Source organism: Cucumis melo, chromosome 8 (genome assembly GCF_025177605.1).
Source record: "Cucumis melo cultivar AY chromosome 8, USDA_Cmelo_AY_1.0, whole genome shotgun sequence".
Classification (NCBI taxonomy): Eukaryota; Viridiplantae; Streptophyta; class Magnoliopsida; order Cucurbitales; family Cucurbitaceae; genus Cucumis; species Cucumis melo.
Window position 1 is genome coordinate 870138 of NC_066864.1, and position 20090 is coordinate 890227.

Here is a 20090-nt window from a genome sequence, read left to right on the forward strand (position 1 = left end):
TTACATTAACAGGGAAGAACGTCGGAGATTATGCCTTAAACCAAATGCATATGGTTTGATGATTTATTCTTCTCAATGTACACTATTATTCTTAGCAATTAATTTCTATAGGAGTTTTTTCTGGAACTCCCAAGAGGGACTGTAATTTTTGCATTTAGCCTTTCAATATATCTATGAAAAGCATCTCTGCCTTTCATTTGGAAAGAGAAAAAAGAAAACAGAGAAATTTGCTCTTGCCTGCCCTGATTTGTGCTGTGGAGTTTAGTTTGCATTTTTATACTTTTTGATTGGTCTTCATTGATCAGAGTTCGATCTTAGACTACATCACTTTATAGTTCATCATCATTTTTTAAAGAAAACTAAGTTTATTGTTATTTTTTATTTATTTCATTATGCTTAGACTCTTGGAAGGTCTATGATACTGTAATTAGGCTTACTTTTCTTTACATCAAGTACAACATAAAAAATGCCCTGCTCTCCTGGTGCTCATTTTCCAACAAACAAGCCAAATTTCATACTCCAGAAAGCATATGGAGCAAGGTAAGTCATCAAAGCCAATGGTATGGCTGTCATTTTTGCTTATACTCTACGAAGTATCTGAAACTTGCAAGCATACAAGAGGCTTTACAATCCTGAAACTTCTTCTGAGTGTATTATACTTCTCTTTTTATTATTATGAAATGAATCCTTTCACTCCTTTTTATTTGTATGCATTTGCATGTAAAATTGATGTAGTTGTCTTTAAAACTGAACTGAGTTCAACAGAATTCTCTTTTACTGGTTTTTTTGAATGCAGTATCATTATTGCAGAGGACAAGAGGAAAAGCGGTTCCTCTTGTGGAGGGGAAATTGTAAGTCTATGAATTATGAATGATAGTCTATTGTTACTAGGTTTGGAATGTCTATTAGTTAAGGGCCAAGGCACATCTGAAAATGTCTTTATTGACTTTGTTAGGTTATTTCTGTTACATGTTTGATTCCTTTTTGAAAAGGCCGAGGCTTATGACAAATGTCTGCCAAATGGGTAGGCCAGAATTAATTATTATTTCCTCTAGGGGCTTCTTTTAATGTATTATTTTTTGCCCCCTTTCTATTTTTCTTGTATTATGAGGAATTCAAGTGCTGCAACAACCGGAATGGAAGGACAAGTTCCAGGCATTCAAGGTATCAAAATCAAAGTCAAATCTAATGTCAAAAAGAAAGATATATAAATCAAGTCAAGTCCAACTGTCAAAATAAAAAGTCAAATCCAATCTCAATTATGCCGTGTTTTTTTCTTTCTTTTTTCTCCAATCGAGGTCGAAACAAATCATTCATGAATAGTTAGGAGCATCTAATAATGGATTTGTAATATAACGTAGTACAATATCCATGTTTTGATTGAAGGTTCGATTTATAATACTGAACTTATTTCGTTTTTATAGTTTTCAATTTTACCATCTTTTTTACCGTTTCATAATTTATGATCTCATTTTTATTTCATTTTCAATTCCTTATGCATTTCAACCATTTTTAAATTTTCAGTAACCTTGTTTACATTTTAGCTCCCCAAATAGCCTGAACTTGAAATTACTAATTTTTAACCTCCCTCTCTATATATAAAACATTGTTCTCCTTTTTTTCTTCTCGTTTCTTAGTTTCTTTTCTATTTTTTATCATAGAAAAAGCAAGACATGTTTCAATATTATATGCTTGGTTTGGCTTGTATCATCTTGTATTTCTCCCACATGGTGTTGATAGGAAACTGAAAACTTGGCCATTTTTACACCCCAAAAGCTGACTAGAGGGGAAAAAAGAAGAAAGATTTTGTTCAAAGCAACTGATTCTATTTGCTCCCTTGAAATTAAAAAAAAAATAGACTTGAGTGAGGGCCATACAAACAGCCCATAAAGATTTGTTGTCTTTTGCTACATGATTACCATTTGAATTTAGCAAGTATTTTTATTAACACATTGTTCCCTCTTCCCACTGCAGTTCTAGACCCATCACAGATATCAAGACCCTGTTTGGTTGCTAGTTGGATTAAACTTTAAAGTAATGCTTAGTTTATTCACAATATCCTAATCTTTTATTAACCATGTGCTTCTCTTTTCTTGTTTGTAACACACAGCCACAAACTCATATATCATATGTCACAACATTAACTTTTTCAACAGCAAAGAAGGAAAGAAAACTTTTATCAGGCTGTGAAAATGAGAGCCACAAAATCCAAAGTTCAGGGCTTTTCTAAATTCCATATGGCGCTGCTTGTTGTAATAATGTTTAGATGCTTTTTAGATATAATCATCCTTCTTTCTTTTTTCTTTTTTAAATATAGAGAGAGAATCTGTATTGACAATGACAACTTAGGCTGGCTAGTCCTCAAATTTTGTCTTTAAACTTTTTTTTTTTTTTTTTTTTTTGTAATCTTGGGTTAAAAAAGTATTTTTATGAGGTATCTCGTCAGCATTTGAGAGCATTTGTAACAGATATTTTTCCCTCTTTCTTTTTTATCTTCTTAGTTTTTAGATTTTTATCAAGTTTTTATTCACTGTAAGTCTTAAGATGTTACTATTTAGTAAGATTTTAAATTTTGTTTCAAAATTTCAAAATTTTATCTTCAATTATTGAGTTTTCTTTCAATTTGGTACTCAAATTCTGAAATTTATAATTTTTAACACCAACTTTAAAAACTTATCTGTATTTTATAAAAATATATATAATATAAAAAGGTTAAATCTTGAAAAATATATAAACAAAATTTAAATCTTAGAAATTAAAAAAAAAAATGAAGCCAAACTAAAAACTTAAACATATAACATTTTTTAAACCTAAGAATCAAATAAAAGTTTAAGGATCAAAAAGATTTGTTGTCCTTTTTTAGCTAGTAGAAATCGATCTTGGTAGATTGGTCAAAGTAAAGAAAAACACATAGTCAGGTTAGGAATAATAGGAAGAATTGAATAGTTTTGAAAGATATTATTTGTAGTTATGAGTAATGCATAGAGATTCAAAGAGAGAGTTGAGAAGAATGATTATGATTTGTTGTAAAGTTTATAAGAAAAGTGTTTCTTTTAGGCAAATGAATGTATTAAAAGCAAGCAATGTCTGCTAAGAAGGTATCAAGAGCAAACACCCTTGTTCTCATCTCACCCTCCCACTTATAACATCTTTTCACTATTTCCAACCACTCCTTCCATAAATAGCTCCAATCATTCATATTATCACTATATATCAACCTTCTAATTTTGCATTATAATTACCGTAATAATAATAATAATAATAATAATAATAATAATAATAATAATAATAATAATAATAATAATAATAATAATAATAAAACCCACTCTCGATAGCACTATATTATCCACTAAATTAGACACGTGATATAAAATATCAATTTCAACGAAAATATCGAAGTCTTTTGTAAAATTTCAATAAGTTTTTCTACCGGAAAAAAATATTGATTTTGATGGATATTTTATATATATATATGATTAGACTTCAAATCTCACGCTCATAAATAAATTGAATGGGTAAACAGTATTTTAATATTTTATTTATTTATATGAGTTTATAACCAAAATGTTAAGAAATTTGGAGCACAAAATTAGAATGTTTATATTCACCAAGTTATATATAGCTCAACTTATTTGTTATAAAATACTAATTAATTCATTTACTTGTTTGTTATACAATTTTGGATTTATGCTATAAAATGGGAGAATATATTAGGAAAAATGATTTGTATATGATAATTAATTTATAATAAATAAACAATAGCACATGGTGTCACGTTTTCACAAAAATGGTATTGTTTTCATATGTTTATTTCCCAAGAAAAATGAAAGAGGTTATTGCAATGGATTGGCTTTTTCAATATTGTGTTAATGAGAGAACAATTGGAAATTGCTGATTAGATGAAAGAATAGATTTTTGTGATTTTATTTGTATGTTATTAGCATATTCAAATTAGTCGATTTAGTGATCCATTGATTTTTATCGATACATACTTCTCGAGTCATAACCTACTTTATACTATACTTTATAAAATAATATAGGTACATAGAAGCGATTTTGTTTATTTGAATTAAATATTTATACGTCTACTATATATGATTTAAACCGTCTTCCGTTGATATAGAAATGAGATAAATTATTTTATGGTTGAAAATAATCTCTTAATGATAACGTGTATGTACTACATTTTTCATCGACATTGAGATGGCTTTTGGACTATAAAATATAAAATCTATCATGCTAATTAGGTGACTTGTATCCTTCTTTTTATGTGACAGAGACCTTCCAATAATGTACAAATTTAACAGAGATTTAGAAAGATTTTACAGCTAAAAATAAAGTCTTTCTAATAATAAGCAATTTAGTACTCTTTTGTCCATGTGATTTAAACTCTTCACTAACTTACAAAAATTTATAGGATATAGAGAACTTGTTACACACCGCCATCATTTTCGCAACCACGAGATGCTTATTTCTATCAATCCAGCAAATGGAAAACAAAAACTCGATAATCTCTACAAATATATTGTCGTTGAACTATGCTCGTGTTCAGGTAACTATTTGATACATAAAGGAGTTTACAAGACACTTTTTGACTATGACTATGAACTTTCAATACAATCGAGATAATGTCAATTGCAATGTGACAATCTCATTGAATATTATTTTGATTTTGGTTTTGATAATTAAACGACAAAACAATTTTGGAAGTATTCAACATGATATATGTCATTTGAACCACCGTGAGAATTGGGATTGTCTTCCCAAGGACAGTAGGGTCCTAACCAAATGAAGTGTCCTCAAGCAGTTGGCTGCCCACCTTTGTTGCTTTCATATATGTCCCAATTCTCTTGTTTCCTTCTTCATTTACAACTTTTTCTCCCATTTTTATGGCCTAATATCTCTCTCCCTTACAACTTCATCAACCTCATAAATATTTGGGTTTTGCCACTTCTTTCTTTCCACTTGTTTATTACCCAACTTAGAATGTGATACGTAAGAATAAGACCATCGACAAATAAAAATATTTAACAATATACATGAGAGAATATTAGTTTGACGACTTCACATCTTCTCCTTAAAGACAAATTTACTCACTCTAGTATCTAAGTTTCATGAGTAGTTGTCACCTAGAATGGAACAAACTATCTTTCTTATGGAAATAGCATTTCTTCGTCCACATGATCTAATGAACCATATTTTGTGAAAATAACTGAAACTTTTCAAAAACTCTGCAAAAAGGGAGAAAAATGTTTTTGAAAATTGTTCTGAAATGCAATTTGAAGAGACATATTTATAAACCATTCATGACATTTGGAAAGTCGTAACTCTTCTTCGTCAAGTCGGTTATTTTAGAAAAGACATGTTCATCGTGAAACAATGTATATGCAACTCTACATAAATAATCATCACATGCCACATTTATTCTGACAACATGTTAGATTCCATAATGTGTATATTTTAACAAATTGATTGAAAATGTCTTCTTTTAAATTAATAGTTTTTGTACTCTATCGATGTTGTTTTGTTTTGGTTTTTAGTTTAGTAACCAAAATTCGAACTTGTAAACGGCAAATTAATTAGGGGAGGTAAAATGTGTTGTCATTTGGCATAGTCAAATGAAACATCGGCATGCCCTTCACTTGTTTTTATTCTCAATTTTCTTTATCAAACATTTGATTTACTTAAATTTGTGTAATGTCATTGTCGTCGTCGTTGTTGACATTGTCTTCGTTGTCCTCATTGATATGTTGTTGACTGTTGTTAGAGTTATTGTCATTGTCATTTTGGCATCATCCTTAATGAGTGCAATGACTTTAAGCAATTTGGAATCTTTTAAGAATTAATTAACAAAAGTACCTTCAACAAAAGTTATTCAATGCGATTGTCTATTAATAATCATACGATATAGATTTGACATTTGTATGATCATAGTATATAGTCATTGGATATACGTATCTAATCTAACGATTCAAAACTATCAGACATATATTAACCAGTATCATTACATTCTCGAAACATTCTTTAACTTCATCGAAACAACGTTATCATATATTGAAGAGCATATACAAGTAAAAACGATGATAACCATATAAGTATATATACTCAAAATATCGAACGTCGTCGAAAGTATATAATATATGTTTTTTCTTGAACTCCACAGCATGTGATTTCTTCTCATAAACTTTTGATTCTTTCTATATCCTTACAAAAGGATAAATGAATGAAGGCATTGAAAAGGAATGGACTAATCTTGTAAAGCTTATATAATGTAATTGTAATGTTTATGAAATAACATAACATAAACTAAACATGAGGGGTTTTACCAACAATCAACAAAAGTGGGACAAGCATTTATAAGATTTCAAGAAGATAGATGTTAAATGGATAATGTTAAAGGTTGCATTTTTTGTGTGTTGTATTTGTGTATTGCCCCCACTAACATAGAGATATTTACTTAAATTGGGATTGAGATAGGAAACATGATAAAATATGTTTCCTCTATTAGAGTTTTTTAGGGTGGGGATTTATTCATGTATATACCTAAATATACAAATAAAAAAAATGTATATATATACTTATATACACTTTATTTATAAATATAACAAAATATTCATATCTATTGCTAATGGTTATCAACGATAAGTAAACAACATATTACTATATTTAAAAATATTTTATGTTTTTCTTTTAAACTTCTGTATTTGTGACTAATAGAACAATAAAAAAGAATTATTAGTTCCACTAATTTTTTATTTTATATTTAATATAATACTGAGTTAAAAATATGGAACAAAGTTATTAGCTTTTGATTTTATGTTTAATAGATTTTTTTTAATTAAAGATTCTCCTTTATTTTAAAAGAAATAATAAAAATAAATTAAAAATCAAATTTTGGTTAATAATCATAAAAATTTCAATTCTATTGTCATTTTATAAAAATATTAAAGACCTAAACGTGAAACTAAATTTATAAATTCAATAAATACTATTTAAAAAATTATCTAGATTTTTAATTTAATGTAATAAATAAGATACTAATACATTTATATATTAATTAAGCTAGATTCATCGAGTAAAGTTTTAAAAGGTTAGTTTTAATCGATTAAATTTATTTTTATAATATCGATAGTTCTTTTTTATTAAAAAAATATTGAATGAATAGATGATGATAGGATGATAGAAATGTTAAGTGAGGTTTGTTGGCATAAAATTGATGGTTAATCATAGATTAATATTATTATGTAATTATTTATTGAACCAACATAATAATTTTGTAATTTAGTTTTGGTTATTTAAAAATGGAAATGGAAATTAGAATTCCATAATTTAACTAATTATAAAAACTGAATGTTGCATAAAGAAGTGGAAATGATCACTTTTTTAAAAAGCTCCTTTTTTTTTTCATCTCTTTATATATTATTAACTTAATACACTTTCTCGGCGCAGTATAAATTCCGGCGACTAACTTTCCTTCTCGCCGGTGAAATGGACGAGTCTTGGAGAATGAGGATGGGGATGCCGGAACTTCCTCGCCGGCGATCGGCTGAGGGGTCGTCGATTCGGTCCTTCTCCAAAGGCGCCCAACCTCTGAACCAAGAAGACTTCTCCGACGTCTTTGGTGGTCCGCCGCAGAGTGTTCTCTCGCGGCAATTCTCCGGCGAACTCGGACACAAGCAGTTCGACTTCTTCTACGAAGAAATGTTCCGACCGCCGGAATTTTTCTCTTCAACAAAGAATGCTGGTCGAAGCTTACCAGTTTTCAGGATTCCGGCGGGAGGTGAGGGGTTTTACAACGACATATTCGGATCCGATCATGAACGGCGATCGAGAGATAGGTCAAGGCAGAACTCGAAGGGAAAGTCGAAATCCAACTCCTCGTCGTTGTTGAGCTCCGAGGAGGCGAGCCCTTTCCGGCATGTAAACGGTGACGACGTCGTGTTATCCTCCTTCGCCGCGAAGCTCAGGTACGTAGCGTCTAGTACCGACTTGGTATAGGTTTTTCCAATCCAACTACATCAATTAATTTGACGAATTTGCCCCTATCAGTATACCTTGGTTTTAGCGTGTTTATGGAGTATGGACAAATTACTCGTCGTCTTCTTGTGTATCAAAAAGTTCCTCTGAAACTGATTGCTATTTTGTCTGGAGGTTGCAGACTTCTATTTGATTATGAAAAGCTTATGCTGTTTACATTTGTGGTTAGGAATGTATGATCGGTTCTTTATCCAGCTGAAACTCAGACCCAATTTCAGCATGTAGTTGGAAATTTTTGCTATCTGGGTTAGATATTGAATTTCCACTTAAACAAAATTAACCTTGGAAACCCACGTGGATTGAATTTGCTAAAATGTTTTGTTTGTCTGATTATTATCCTTTTGTTGTGATTTTTTTCTTCAGTTGAAATTGGCGCCAATTTCAGTCATCATTTAAAGCTTTGCAACTTAGTTTGAATGTTTTTTTGTTATGAATTTAGGAAAATCAAGCTACTGTTAATTTCTAGCTTTCATTGTTATTGGTTGTATCAGGCCTATCAATATCCCAACAAAATGGAACTCATCAAAGATGAAGTCAGAGGAGCATCAAAAGAAACAAGGGATGTCGTTCTTTCCATTCAACCGTTCTGCTCCAATGGAAAACCAGTACGTCGATAATGAGGTTAAGGAGCCTTTCAGGAGCTCCTATTCTGGGTTCCCTCGGCATGTGTCGTCTCCAGAAACTATTAGCATTGAACCAACTTCATACAGGAGCATGAAAGTATCGATGGATGATTTTGAACCTAATTCCCCATCGTCTGCTATCTCTTCATTGTGTCAGGGGTCAGGGGCCAATCCTGATATTCAAATAAATGTGTTGGCAGAAGAAGATGATGAAGTAATGAGCTCTTATGTAATTGAAATTGGTTCTGATAACAGAGAGGGGACAAACGAAGCAGTTGCACTTGATGAAGTGATTGCTTGGGCTAAAGAAAAGTTTAACACACAAACTCCTGAGACAGATTTAAGTGCAAGACTGCATGATAGTGAACAATTTGTTGAGACGGAAGGTACTACAACCATTTCTTTGTTTGATTTAACAATTGTTTTATATTGGAGCTCAACGCGTAAACTTTTTTTTTCTTCGATAATACTGTGCAGGAGGATCTGCTTCATGTGAAATTCCTGGTGAACAATTAGGGGTTCATGACATAACACAATCTGCAGAGGTAAGCCCTTGCTTTCTCAAATTTTATCATTCTAATGCTAATAGAAAACTTTTGTTTAGACCATCGAAAAGCACTAAATTGATGAAATCGGGCTCGTATAAAAGCAGCTCATTCCAATCTAGATTGGCCGACAATCCATTCTACATAAAACGTGTTTGTCCTACACCCAATTCCAAAGTCTGTTTTTGGCACTAATCGACAGTAATAATACGCAACAACGTTCTTTGATTAAGATAAAGTGCAGTACCCTATACAAACATTGAACCAATTTAAACGACTTTCAGTTTTTCACTATTTTGTACTTTCAATAAGTGAATCCCTTCCTGCAAAAGGAAGGGAAATTTTCGTTTCATTTCCTAATAAGTTTACTAGTTCCCCTCTTTTGATATTCCTTAAATTATGTTTCTTTAAAGGTAGAAGAAAGAATTTGGTCAGCTGAAGAGGAAAAGGCAGAGTCCGAAAAAGATGTAAGCTTCTGGTATAAATGAAAGTAAAATCAATATTTGCTTTGGGTACAAAAAGGTTCACGGCCTTGACACAATTTTAATTCTAATATGAAACAAGCCATAATTTAAATGAAATGTTGATGTTCAGTTTCTATGATTTCGAACCATCTACATCTTATTGGTTCGACATTTCTGCCACTCCATCAGTCTCTTTGCTAAGGGAAAATATTTTGATTAGGAACAATGTTGTGAAAATTTTTCAGATGGAAATGGAGGATATAGATGAAGATATAAAGTTATGGTCGTCTGGCAAGGAAACCAACATCCGGCTGCTGCTTTCTACACTCCATCATGTAAGAATTTTGAATTGTCATCGGAACTTCTCCAAAATGTATTCTCATCCTGCACAATATGCCGATTGACATAGTTTTGCTTAAAAATGATTCAGATTCTATGGCCCAGGAGTGGCTGGCATGTAACACCACTTACAAGCCTTATGGAGGGTTCACAAGTGAAGAAAGCTTATCAGAAAGCAAGATTATGCCTCCACCCGGACAAGCTGCAACAGAGAGGGGCAACAGACATGCAAAAATATGTAGCTGAAAAGGCTTTTACTATTCTCCAGGTAACTCTTTCTTTGAACCATCTATATAAATTTAGGAAAACCAATATGAATCTAGATTCAGACGATAAGGCATTGCAACAGAGTCGTTAGTTCTGAAGACAAACTTATTTTGTTTGCGACAACCACAGGAAGCGTGGACAGCCTTCATATCTCAAGATGCTTTCTTTTGACAAATGGACAACTGGGAACCTTCAAAATTCAGTTTACTGCTAAGTTAAAACTAGGAAGGAGCAGATCTGGATAATCAAATGCTGAAATGCCGATGCTTGGCTCCAAGCATCGGATTTGAGTGTGAGTATACAGAAAGTCCATAGACCCGGTTTGCTTGCAAGATTCCTACAAGCATCGGATTAAAGCATACGAGATGAGAATATCAGGGACAATTACTTCTTCTTCGTGTAATATCTGTATCTGTATGTATGTAAATTTTGAGGATGGAATATAATTTTTTGTTCTTTATTTTATTCTCGCTGTAACTTGGAAATTTAAGAATGATGCTGTTTGTGAAACAAAGGCCAATATAGCAACTTTTTGTATCCCCGTAGAAAAAAGAGCCAACAAGGCCGATCTTGGTACGAATTTGATCCTATTGTTTTTTTAAAAAAAAAAACATTGATCGTTATAAATTATAATTAGAATTTAATTTTGATAAATCTCATAAATTGTTCTTATTAAATAATTCTTTATCAAACCAAAAGAACGATTTAAATGGTTTTATTAAACTCTTCAAACTATAGAGAACAAATTCGTAAGAGCTGTAATAACAGCAGAAGTTCAAACCATTTCCTAGTAATCAAGTAAATTTCATGAAAGGGTAACTAACTCTTAACAATATTGGTTTTAAATTTGTAATAAACTTAGATAACAAATGTTAAGCAAGAATTTTCTTTTAAAAAAAAAAATGAAGTTGGTACCTAAATATTTATACGAACAATAACTTTTTGATAATGAAACAGTTTCTTCATTCATGAAGGAAAAATGAATTACAAAAGTCAAGGTAAACAGTCAAAGGTGTTAGAAAATTTAAATTTTTCTAGAAAATGACGTGTGGGGAATTTTCAAAGATAAAAACCAAGGGGCACAGTGGGGTGCATCAGTATGGAATTACAAAACAAAATTCTGGGTCGGTTCATGCTCCACAGTTTAATTTACACAAAAGGGGAGGTTTAATGACGAATTATTGAAATGAAAAGCAGATAAATTAAAAGAATATTGATGGTGAGAAAAAAAATGAGGGAAATTTGTCCCTCCGAAAATGGAAAAGATAAAAGTTCTATCTATGGTGGTGGTATACACTAATCTGATTTCTCATTTTGTTCTTGTAATGACTCTTTGGGTGAGATCTACAAGCGCCCTTCTCGACTTTCTTACATCTTCATCATTGTTCTCGGGCAGAGAATCGATGGCTTCTGCAGCTAGATTGGCATGCATTGCTGCTAACTCTCTCGCACGTTGAATTCCACGACTCTTGCCAAGGTACTCCATTGCCTGCATTTTTAACATATCCAATCAGCTTCCAATAGATACTCCTCAATCCCTTCTAGTAAATGAAGACTATAGCATAGTGCTTTAAATGTATTGGAGTATGGGCATTTAACGGTGCGTGAGAAAGGCGAGGTGATTCTCTGGGCTTAGGCTCTCCATAGCCCATAGCTTCTACTTCTAGAGCGCAGACTCTAGGACCTTAAAAGAAATGTAGCCCACACACAACCAGGAACTGATAATATTATTGTATTATGATATTAATCAAACCTTTAGAAACTCAAGAATGTTGAACCTATAGAACAGATCTTGTTCAAGTAAAGTCATTAGAATATTAGTCAAATCCCCAGAAGAGCCTAAGTAAGATAGGACAAATTCCATATGGAGTCTGACTTTGACAAAGAAGCTTCTGAGAACTCAGTATTGCTAACAAGGAAACCTCTATCAAGCAGTTAAACTTCTAGTTGTTTAAGGAATAACAAGGATAGGGGATCGAACCTTCAACCTCTAGGGAAGAAGGTCATGCTAATTATCATTGAGCAAAGCTCACTTTTGTGCACTTGCAACAAATCCAAGGTTCTTCACAGTCAACAGCCTATCAGTCTCTCAAAGAATCCAAATATCAAACTAGTCCCCCATATGTAAGATTGATAGTAATGGGTATAAGATAAACTTGTGGAAAAGTTTGGACGGAAAAGTTTGGACGGAAAATTTTGGACACAGTGAAGAAAGGATTCCGAGCTGTATGATGTGTACCACTACAATTGTAAGGAGATGAAGATAGAATGTATTCCGTACTTATCACAAGTCAAAGTCAAAAGAATTTATGAAGTGTATGGAAAGGTGGTCATTTATGTTATCAGAGACCACTAAAAACAGGTGGGGAGAAAAAGTAAATAAGAAATGGAACGGAGATCATGTATGTTACATGATTAATTTATAAATAACTTACAATATTAACGTTTTCAGGATTGTCAAAACCACGTTCCACAACTGTACGCAGCTGGGGAAACTCTTCCATGGCAAATAATAACGGAGCTGTGATGATTCCCTGTACAAAATTTCCGGGTAGTTCAAGATTAAGTAATGCATCATGAAGCATCAAAATCTTGCATTTAGAAATCATAAAGTTCAAAGCATTCTTTTTTATTTATCTATTTATGGGTGGGCTGGAATGGAGGGTGGTAAGGAAGTGTAACATATTTTATAGATCATCTCTCCCTAGATGTGATGTACACTACACCTTTCTCTGATAACAAAAACCACCTACATCTTCTCTATCTCCATTTCGTTTTATTATAAATCGATGTCCTCAGAAGATTGTTGGAACAAGAAAGGGTGTTCTTTTCCTTTTGATGGAATTAACCTAAATATTTGGGCTCAAACGAAAAATGACATGTTTTCTCAAAATAAGTTTTCCTTGCTCTTGCCACCAAATCCTTTCTCGTATTGTTTTTATTTTTCTTCACTTTCCCACTCCCTCCCTCCCCCCCCCCCCCCCCCCAAATCTCACTCCCTCTTTTAATGCTTCGATACATGTGTTTGTTTGATACGAATCCTACACTTTCTTCAAAAGCAAAGTTTTTCCATCAATTTTATTGAAACAAAATCATCAATTAAGAAGTTAGACCTTTGTATATTTAATGTAACAGTTGCACTATTGTGTAATAAATTTCGAATGCAAAAATAATCAACTCAAATGGATTACATGGTGTATATCAGACAAAGAGCCCTTCCCAAGTGAAGCAGAAGTCCCAGTGAAGTCAAGAACATCATCAATCAGTTGGTATGCTAACCCCTGAGAGAAAGAGAGAGATTAAACATACGAAAGAAACAACATAACTTCAAAACTCTGCCAAATGAGAAGGCAGGAGCATCTTATGTTACGCATCCTCTATATGTTATAATGCACCTTCCGTGCAATGTAGGAATGCTACCACTTCAAACCTTTAAATGAAGGTGTCCTTGTAGTAATCATTTCAGTAATCAGTACTAGTGATTAAAAAAACAAAACCCTTAAAGAGAGGGAAAAAAAAAACCTTGACGAGGAAAGAATAGGGTTAATTGGGTAATATTCTAGGTTAATTTTCCTTTTACCCCACCTAACAAGACAAGGATCTAGGGGAGGAGATTAGATTGAGAACTAGAAACCAAAGAATTTAAGCAATCATATACCAGATTTTTTCCATATTCATAAGCCAACATCGCAACTTCAGCTGTTTGCCCGGCAAGAAGGGCTACAGATTTGCAACTGTTGGAAATAAGTGATGCAGTCTTGTAATACGTCTTCTGCATGTAATATTCCATACTGCAATTAAGAATTATTCAAAGTCAAAACACAAATCGCAATAAGCAATGAAATGATTTATGCTATATAAAAGTTTAAAAGTTTTCAATTCCACATCTAAAAGAAATGATAAGACGCTAAAGCACTCAGAGATTTTTCCCATGAACTTCACGGACATCAAGTTTAATACTGCAAATTTGCTGCGCTATGAAGTCCTTCGTTCAAGGCTGTCAAAAACTTATTGTTCTTGTGTCAGGACCATCGAAATATTATCTAGAAGGTTTCTTTACCTGTTGTACATTGGTTTAATGAGGATCGACTACTCTCAACCTTCTCATCACTACTATTGCGCTCCTTTTCCCTAGGCTAAATCAAAACTATCTGGTCATCTGCCGTTCATTACATATATTTTTTAGATTCAGAATATTACAACTACATAGCTATCACGTACGTATCCACAGAAAATGCACTACTGTTCATTTAAAATGCGAGAAATGTAGAAAAGCAGTACATTATCATGATTTGATATCCATTTTCCACAACAAGAAATTCAAACCTTCAGAACCAAAAGGTGAAAACATACCTATAACGTTGATCAGATGTAGTGGTCATTTGCATAGTTTCACCAGTCACTAGATGTTCAACAACTTGTGCTATTAATGATACCACCTAAAGGGAAAAAAAGGGTAATGTAGAAGAGACTTAACAAGGCCGTACAGATGCCAGAATCCAAGTAAATACTGATCGGTCTACAACCATGCAAGTAAATGCATACCTCAGTGTTCTTCAAAGAGGCAAGTGCAACACACGCTCGAGAAAGCAAAAAGTCTCCAGCTAAAACTGATATCTACAATAGAAAACATGATTAAAAAGAATGCTAGAATCTTCAGCAAGCAAAAGAATTCTGTAGACAACTGTGATGAAATAGAGAGCCTAGTTGTGATGAAGAAGGAGAAAAAAATCCAACTCAATAAACACGGTATGCCTCTCATGCGGAGTGACTATTAATTTCGTTATGCTCATCCAAGTGTCTCAGCATTAGCATCAACTCATAGTTCATGTTCATTGAAAACTACCTTATTTCCCATCACAAAATTTAATGAACCAATGCCACGTCTTGTGTCTGCATCATCCAATACATCGTCATGTAGAAGGCTGGCCACCTTGCAAGTATAAAAATATTCTCAATAAATAAATTCTGTAGGAAAATGAGAAATATAATTATATAAATAATTTTTTTAAAAAAATTACCCACGCACACATTAGAAACTTTAAATGTATGTAAATATTTTGATTTATGTCAATGAACTTTGCACTAGAAACTTTATATAACAGGGGAAAACAGAATAAAGATAACATTTAATTGACTTAGTGATTTTTTTTTTTTTTTATCTTCTTGATAATATGTGCCCTATCAGAAAAGGAAAATGGAAATATACAAACATCTACTTCGCAAAATTTGATCTGCAGATCAAATTGCAAACACCAAAGATCCCTTTTCAGCTAGTAAAAAATGACACATCAATCACCTCTAAAATGCACTTCATTTATATAAATATTCTCATAGGATATAATATACACAAACATATTTTTATTTGCTCCCTATTTTTTGAACTCTTGCTCAAGCAAGCAATTCTATAGAAGACATTTCATGAAAGAAAAATTAAGCATAGCAAAGAACTAACATGAATCATTTCTGTTATTTCGGCTACACATTGTTGCCTTGTGCGTAGATCCATTGTCAAATTATCTTCTACTAAATGAGGAAGAGGTTTAGGAATTGGCACATTTAAAGCCGTTGCCATTAGCAATAAAACCTGCACATAGAAATGCACCAATTGTTAAGACCACCTCCAGTTACATAGAATAACACATACAGATTCCGCAGTGTCAAATACACTTATCAGTTATACTCCCTTTTGTTTTAACAAGCTATGCAAAGAAGTAAATTGCCATCTTGGTTTCCCAAAATATGGCTTCAGTTTCAACTAGGGTTCAAGAACTTACTGCAATAGCAGCAGACATACTGTTTTTTCTTAATGAAAACACTGAACTTCCATTGGATTAAAAATGAAAGAATACAAAAATACAGAAAGAAAAGCCTGAAGAGGAACAGAAAATCTAACAAAGTCCCAAACATCCTTAGAAAAACACTCTCTTCCATGAAGATTTCAATGTTTCTCTTGCCACATACTCCACAGAATGGCATACACCCTAACATGCCCCGAAAACAACCCACTCTCAAAAAGGGGTTGGGAGAGGAACTTTAGACTCTGTGTTCAGAAAATGTCACAACTATAGAGCGTGCACTCGAGACTTTGAGGGGGGTGCTTGGCCCCCCAACTTGAAGTTGTTGCATTGGGCTATAATAGCCTACAGTATGTCAGGGACTCCAAATTTCATAGTAGTGCCTACACCTATTTATAACCTAAAATTGTATACCATATCACTAGTTCAAATCCCTTATTCTTACAATATTTACTATTTCCTACTTATTCTGTTTTCCCCTCTTTATAACATTGTTTATTATTTTCTACCCAAACTAAAATAGTCTGCATCCTAAACACAAACTAATCTGAACCATAAGCATAAACTATTATAACCACTAACTATAATAACCAACTCAGCATCCTAAACTCCCCCTTATTATTTTTTTTGTCCTCGCAAACTTTACATTGAATTAAAATATAAATATTGGCAAAAATAAGCAGCAACTCCAAAAAGTGTTGTTCCCAACAAGAAAAAAAAAAGATAGAAAACAAACAAATACCGTTGGACGAAATCTCTTCCCTTCAACGCCCAATTTGAAGAAATATTCAGCAGCAGAAGCAAGTTTTGGAACCTATATGGGATAGGTTGTAAACATTATTGTATGAGAAAAATCCAACTATGGTTAGAAACTTATTTAAGAATACCACTACAAGTGTTGCTTAGTAGATGTCAATATTGTAAAAGAAACCAAAGAACAAAGAATCAGATACCTCCGCAACTACCATTGCCCGGAGTCTATTGGCAAGAAGCGATAGCTCATCTGCAACTAGTGAGAATGGATCAAGCTGTTCCTGAAATTTTCATCGTGATATAATGAGTAGACTATGGAATGGGTCAAGAAAAATACTAGTAATAAACCAAGTTCCATAGCCTGAATCAAACTGGAATGCAAAATAAAGTGATTGATGCTCACTATATAAATGAAAGAAAAACATAGGTTGGGCCGTTGGGGGCTGTTTTCTACATCATTTTAATTGAAGGATGGGGTTTCAGATATAGTACAAGAGTGAAAAATTATTCGACCATGAAAAGATGAATATGAAGAAAACAAAAAAGAACAGCACAAGGACGTTGTAACTCTTCAAAAAGCAACCTTTTTAAGGACAGCGTATATGTGCAATAGATGGAATTCCAAAATGTCAGATTTTTTGGATGACCTCCCTAAATCAACCAATTCATTCAAAGTGAGCCATGAGTAAATAAACACTTTTAGAAATAACAAATAGCAGTTGCATTTAATCAGCTAAAGCCATTTGGTTTTGAATTTTTTATTGTACTTACTTTTGCTGAAGGATATATTGAATTGCCGTGCTTGCAATATGTATCAGTTATGGTACAAAAATTTGAGGATAAGGATTATACAGTACTGGTCGATTGCAGCTGGCATGACATCTTATGAGGTAGCCTATATCTTAAAGACTAGAGTTGTTTTATTTTTAGGATCCTGTTTGTATTTTCCAGATTATTGGATTTGTTGGTAGTTAGTTAAAAACTAGTGTACATACTAGTTCCTTTTCTCCACAAGTACTTAATAAACAGATAAAGATATCTAACTTCCATTTGCTTTGCACAATTTTATTTATGGGCTTAGCCTCAAGCTTCATCGGCTTCTCCCACTTTTCTATATAAGCTTGAGACTAAGCCCAAAACAGACAGACTTGCATAATCTGTATCTTGAACCTTATAAAAGAACATATACAAAAAGAGAAACCTGACAAAAATGAAACCTACCTCAACTAAAGAGCTGCTTTGATGATGAATTTGATGTCCCAAACCATGAAAAGCGGGAGAAGCCAAGTACATGATTTCTCTGCATCCTAGAGCCTATCAATTGCCCGTATAGTAACCATTAAATGTTTGGATGAGCAAGTAGGTACATACTCAACTTCTGAAATTCATAATGTATAATGGACTATATCTAACCAATAAACATAAAATATGTCATCGGATCATGATTCATGATCAACACAACATAATATTTCAAGCAGGGTATTTCGTTGTGGCTGTCTTCAGATGCAAGTGATACTAAAATTAGAGAAAAACGCAATATACTCCAAACAGCAGAAATTATGAAATGTGATCTAGGACATTAGTCGTCATCACCTGACAAGTGTTTAGTGAACAGGTTGAATTTGCAAATTAAATAATTAATTTGGGTACAGACTTTCTCCAAACCTAACCCAAACCCAAACCAATCTACGAATTCCCCCAAGATCTATTAGCAGTGTTGTCAACAGAACGAAGTCATTATGATAAAGAGTACATCCAAACCAACAGAAAGCTAAATTAGAGTGGTTAAAAAGAAATCCAACTGTTAGTATAAAAACAGAGAAAATCCCCAAAAGGTCATGATACACGTCGTAATACCTAAATAAGGGATAGAGTCCTGTTTCCTTACCAAACGTATCAAACTAGTTGACAAGAATAAATGGAATTCAATTAGATATTTCATCAGATGTACTATAGCATTTATCAACTCAACATGGCAACATTGACTGAAAACTCGAGTATAACATCCAGGTTAGTACGGCAATTTAAGTAGATAATGCTTCACGTTAGTGCATGACAAAATTGGTTAAACCCATTACAAGCCTCGAGCACATCCAAGTTAGATTTTAAGTTTCTGACTAGAGATGAAGAGAATGGATGATCCCCGCAAAGTAGCCAACAAACTAATCCCACGTTTCAATGTCCCGTTACAACCACCAGTTCGGATCTTCATTCAAACACACAAAACACCTTACTCTTTTAGTTTTCGTATCAACTGGACTGATAAAACCAAAAACACAAAGCTCAAATTTTGTAATCACCCATCACAAAGGAACTGCTTTCCTAAGTAACCAAAAAAACAAAATAGAAAAAGCAAGTAGCATTTACCTGGAGATCAGATTCCGAAGGATGCAAAGATGGAAAGTTAGGTATAAGAACTGGACGAGTATCTGATCGATGAGACAGAAACCACCGACAAGAGGAGCTGTTTCTGGGAATCCTCGAAATCCGGGAAAGTCCACGATAAAACAACATCCTGCACCTCCCAAAAAGCTTATAACAGAGAAGAAGATGGTGTTTCTTCAGAGATGAAAAAAATACAGAGGAGAGGAATAAGAGAAGGGTTAGAGAGAGAATAACAAAAAACTGGGTTTGATACAAAAGAGAGCGCCGCCGCTGAAGGCTTTTTGATGACGACGGCGAAGCATAGCCATACACTTAGCGGTGTAAAACTCAAAAGAGAAAACGCTCTTTCCTACCAGCTACCTCCTCAAGCTTTGCCCTTTTATATTTTTTCATAGTTTCTCTTGGAAATTCATTGACATTTGTTTTTGTTTCTCTTTTACACGTTTTTATAAAATTGAAATTGAATTATTTCTTCCACTTCCAATTATTAGGGAACTAACCTTCACACCTTTTTTTAAAATCTATATTTGTGTATTTGTTTTGGTGTTTAGTTGAAGGGTAATTAATATGTTAAAAAAAAAAAAAGAGGTGAAAGAAAAAAAAAAGTTTTGAGCAATTTCATGTTTAAAGTATGTATTATTAATCTTAATGTCACAGTTTTTATCCCTCATACATAGCAAAAATGATTTAAGTCAATAATTTCTCTAAATTTACATCAAATGACCAAAATAAATTAGAAAAAAAAAATAACCCATAACACTTTTTCTTTTTAATATTGCAAATATGAAAAACATGACAAATAATTAAATATACCATATGTTTATCAAACTACTATCCGATTTTAAATTTACTATTTTTACAATTTAGAAAATGTAATGA

At 32.9% G+C, this 20090-nt stretch overlaps 2 protein-coding genes across 4 annotated transcripts; one reads left to right on the forward strand and one right to left on the reverse strand.

The window, feature by feature from the left end:
- The first annotated feature begins 7389 nt into the window (after positions 1-7389).
- On the forward strand, positions 7390-10740 carry LOC103484343 (uncharacterized). Of its 3 annotated transcripts, XM_008441371.3 has the most exons (7): positions 7397-7967; positions 8529-9046; positions 9138-9205; positions 9619-9672; positions 9915-10004; positions 10100-10276; positions 10405-10740. In XM_008441371.3, the coding sequence occupies exons 1-7, from the start codon at positions 7489-7491 to the stop codon at positions 10444-10446; spliced, it is 1428 nt and encodes a 475-aa protein (XP_008439593.1). In that variant the 5' UTR covers positions 7397-7488; the 3' UTR covers positions 10447-10740. The 3 variants fall into 3 exon arrangements, 2 of the variants coding, with proteins under 2 accessions (XP_050944495.1, XP_008439593.1); XR_007823042.1 differs by lacking the exon at positions 10405-10740 and having other exon boundaries at positions 7390-7967; positions 9890-10004; positions 10100-10249; XM_051088538.1 differs by lacking the exon at positions 9619-9672 and having other exon boundaries at positions 7392-7967.
- Positions 10741-11341: 601 nt separating this feature from the next.
- Positions 11342-19613, reverse strand: LOC103484344 (solanesyl diphosphate synthase 3, chloroplastic/mitochondrial). The gene is made up of 12 exons (XM_008441372.3): positions 19194-19613; positions 18048-18140; positions 17027-17107; positions 16816-16887; positions 15731-15862; positions 15122-15208; positions 14821-14892; positions 14629-14714; positions 13934-14066; positions 13467-13556; positions 12711-12809; positions 11342-11764 (listed from the first exon to the last, which is right to left on the reverse strand). Exons 1-12 carry the CDS (start codon positions 19338-19340, stop codon positions 11585-11587), a joined length of 1272 nt encoding a protein of 423 aa, XP_008439594.1. The 5' UTR covers positions 19341-19613; the 3' UTR covers positions 11342-11584.
- Positions 19614-20090: the final 477 nt, after the last annotated feature.

What these genes read in the sequence shown, in the direction of transcription:
- LOC103484343 (XM_008441371.3), top strand. Translation starts at nt 7,489, where the DNA reads ATGGACGAGTCTTGGAGAATGAGGATGGGGATGCCGGAACTTCCTCGC. An exon ending in ACATAACACAATCTGCAGAG is followed by an intron (nt 9,206 to 9,618) that starts GTAAGCCCTTGC and finishes GTTTCTTTAAAG; the next exon opens with GTAGAAGAAAGAATTTGGTC. An exon ending in TGCTTTCTACACTCCATCAT is followed by an intron (nt 10,005 to 10,099) that starts GTAAGAATTTTG and finishes AAAATGATTCAG; the next exon opens with ATTCTATGGCCCAGGAGTGG.
- LOC103484344 (XM_008441372.3), bottom strand. Translation starts at nt 19,340, where the DNA reads ATGTTGTTTTATCGTGGACTTTCCCGGATTTCGAGGATTCCCAGAAAC. An exon ending in CTTCGGAATCTGATCTCCAG is followed by an intron (nt 18,141 to 19,193) that starts GTAAATGCTACT and finishes GGCAATTGATAG; the next exon opens with GCTCTAGGATGCAGAGAAAT. An exon ending in GGAAGAGATTTCGTCCAACG is followed by an intron (nt 15,863 to 16,815) that starts GTATTTGTTTGT and finishes TTCTATGTGCAG; the next exon opens with GTTTTATTGCTAATGGCAAC.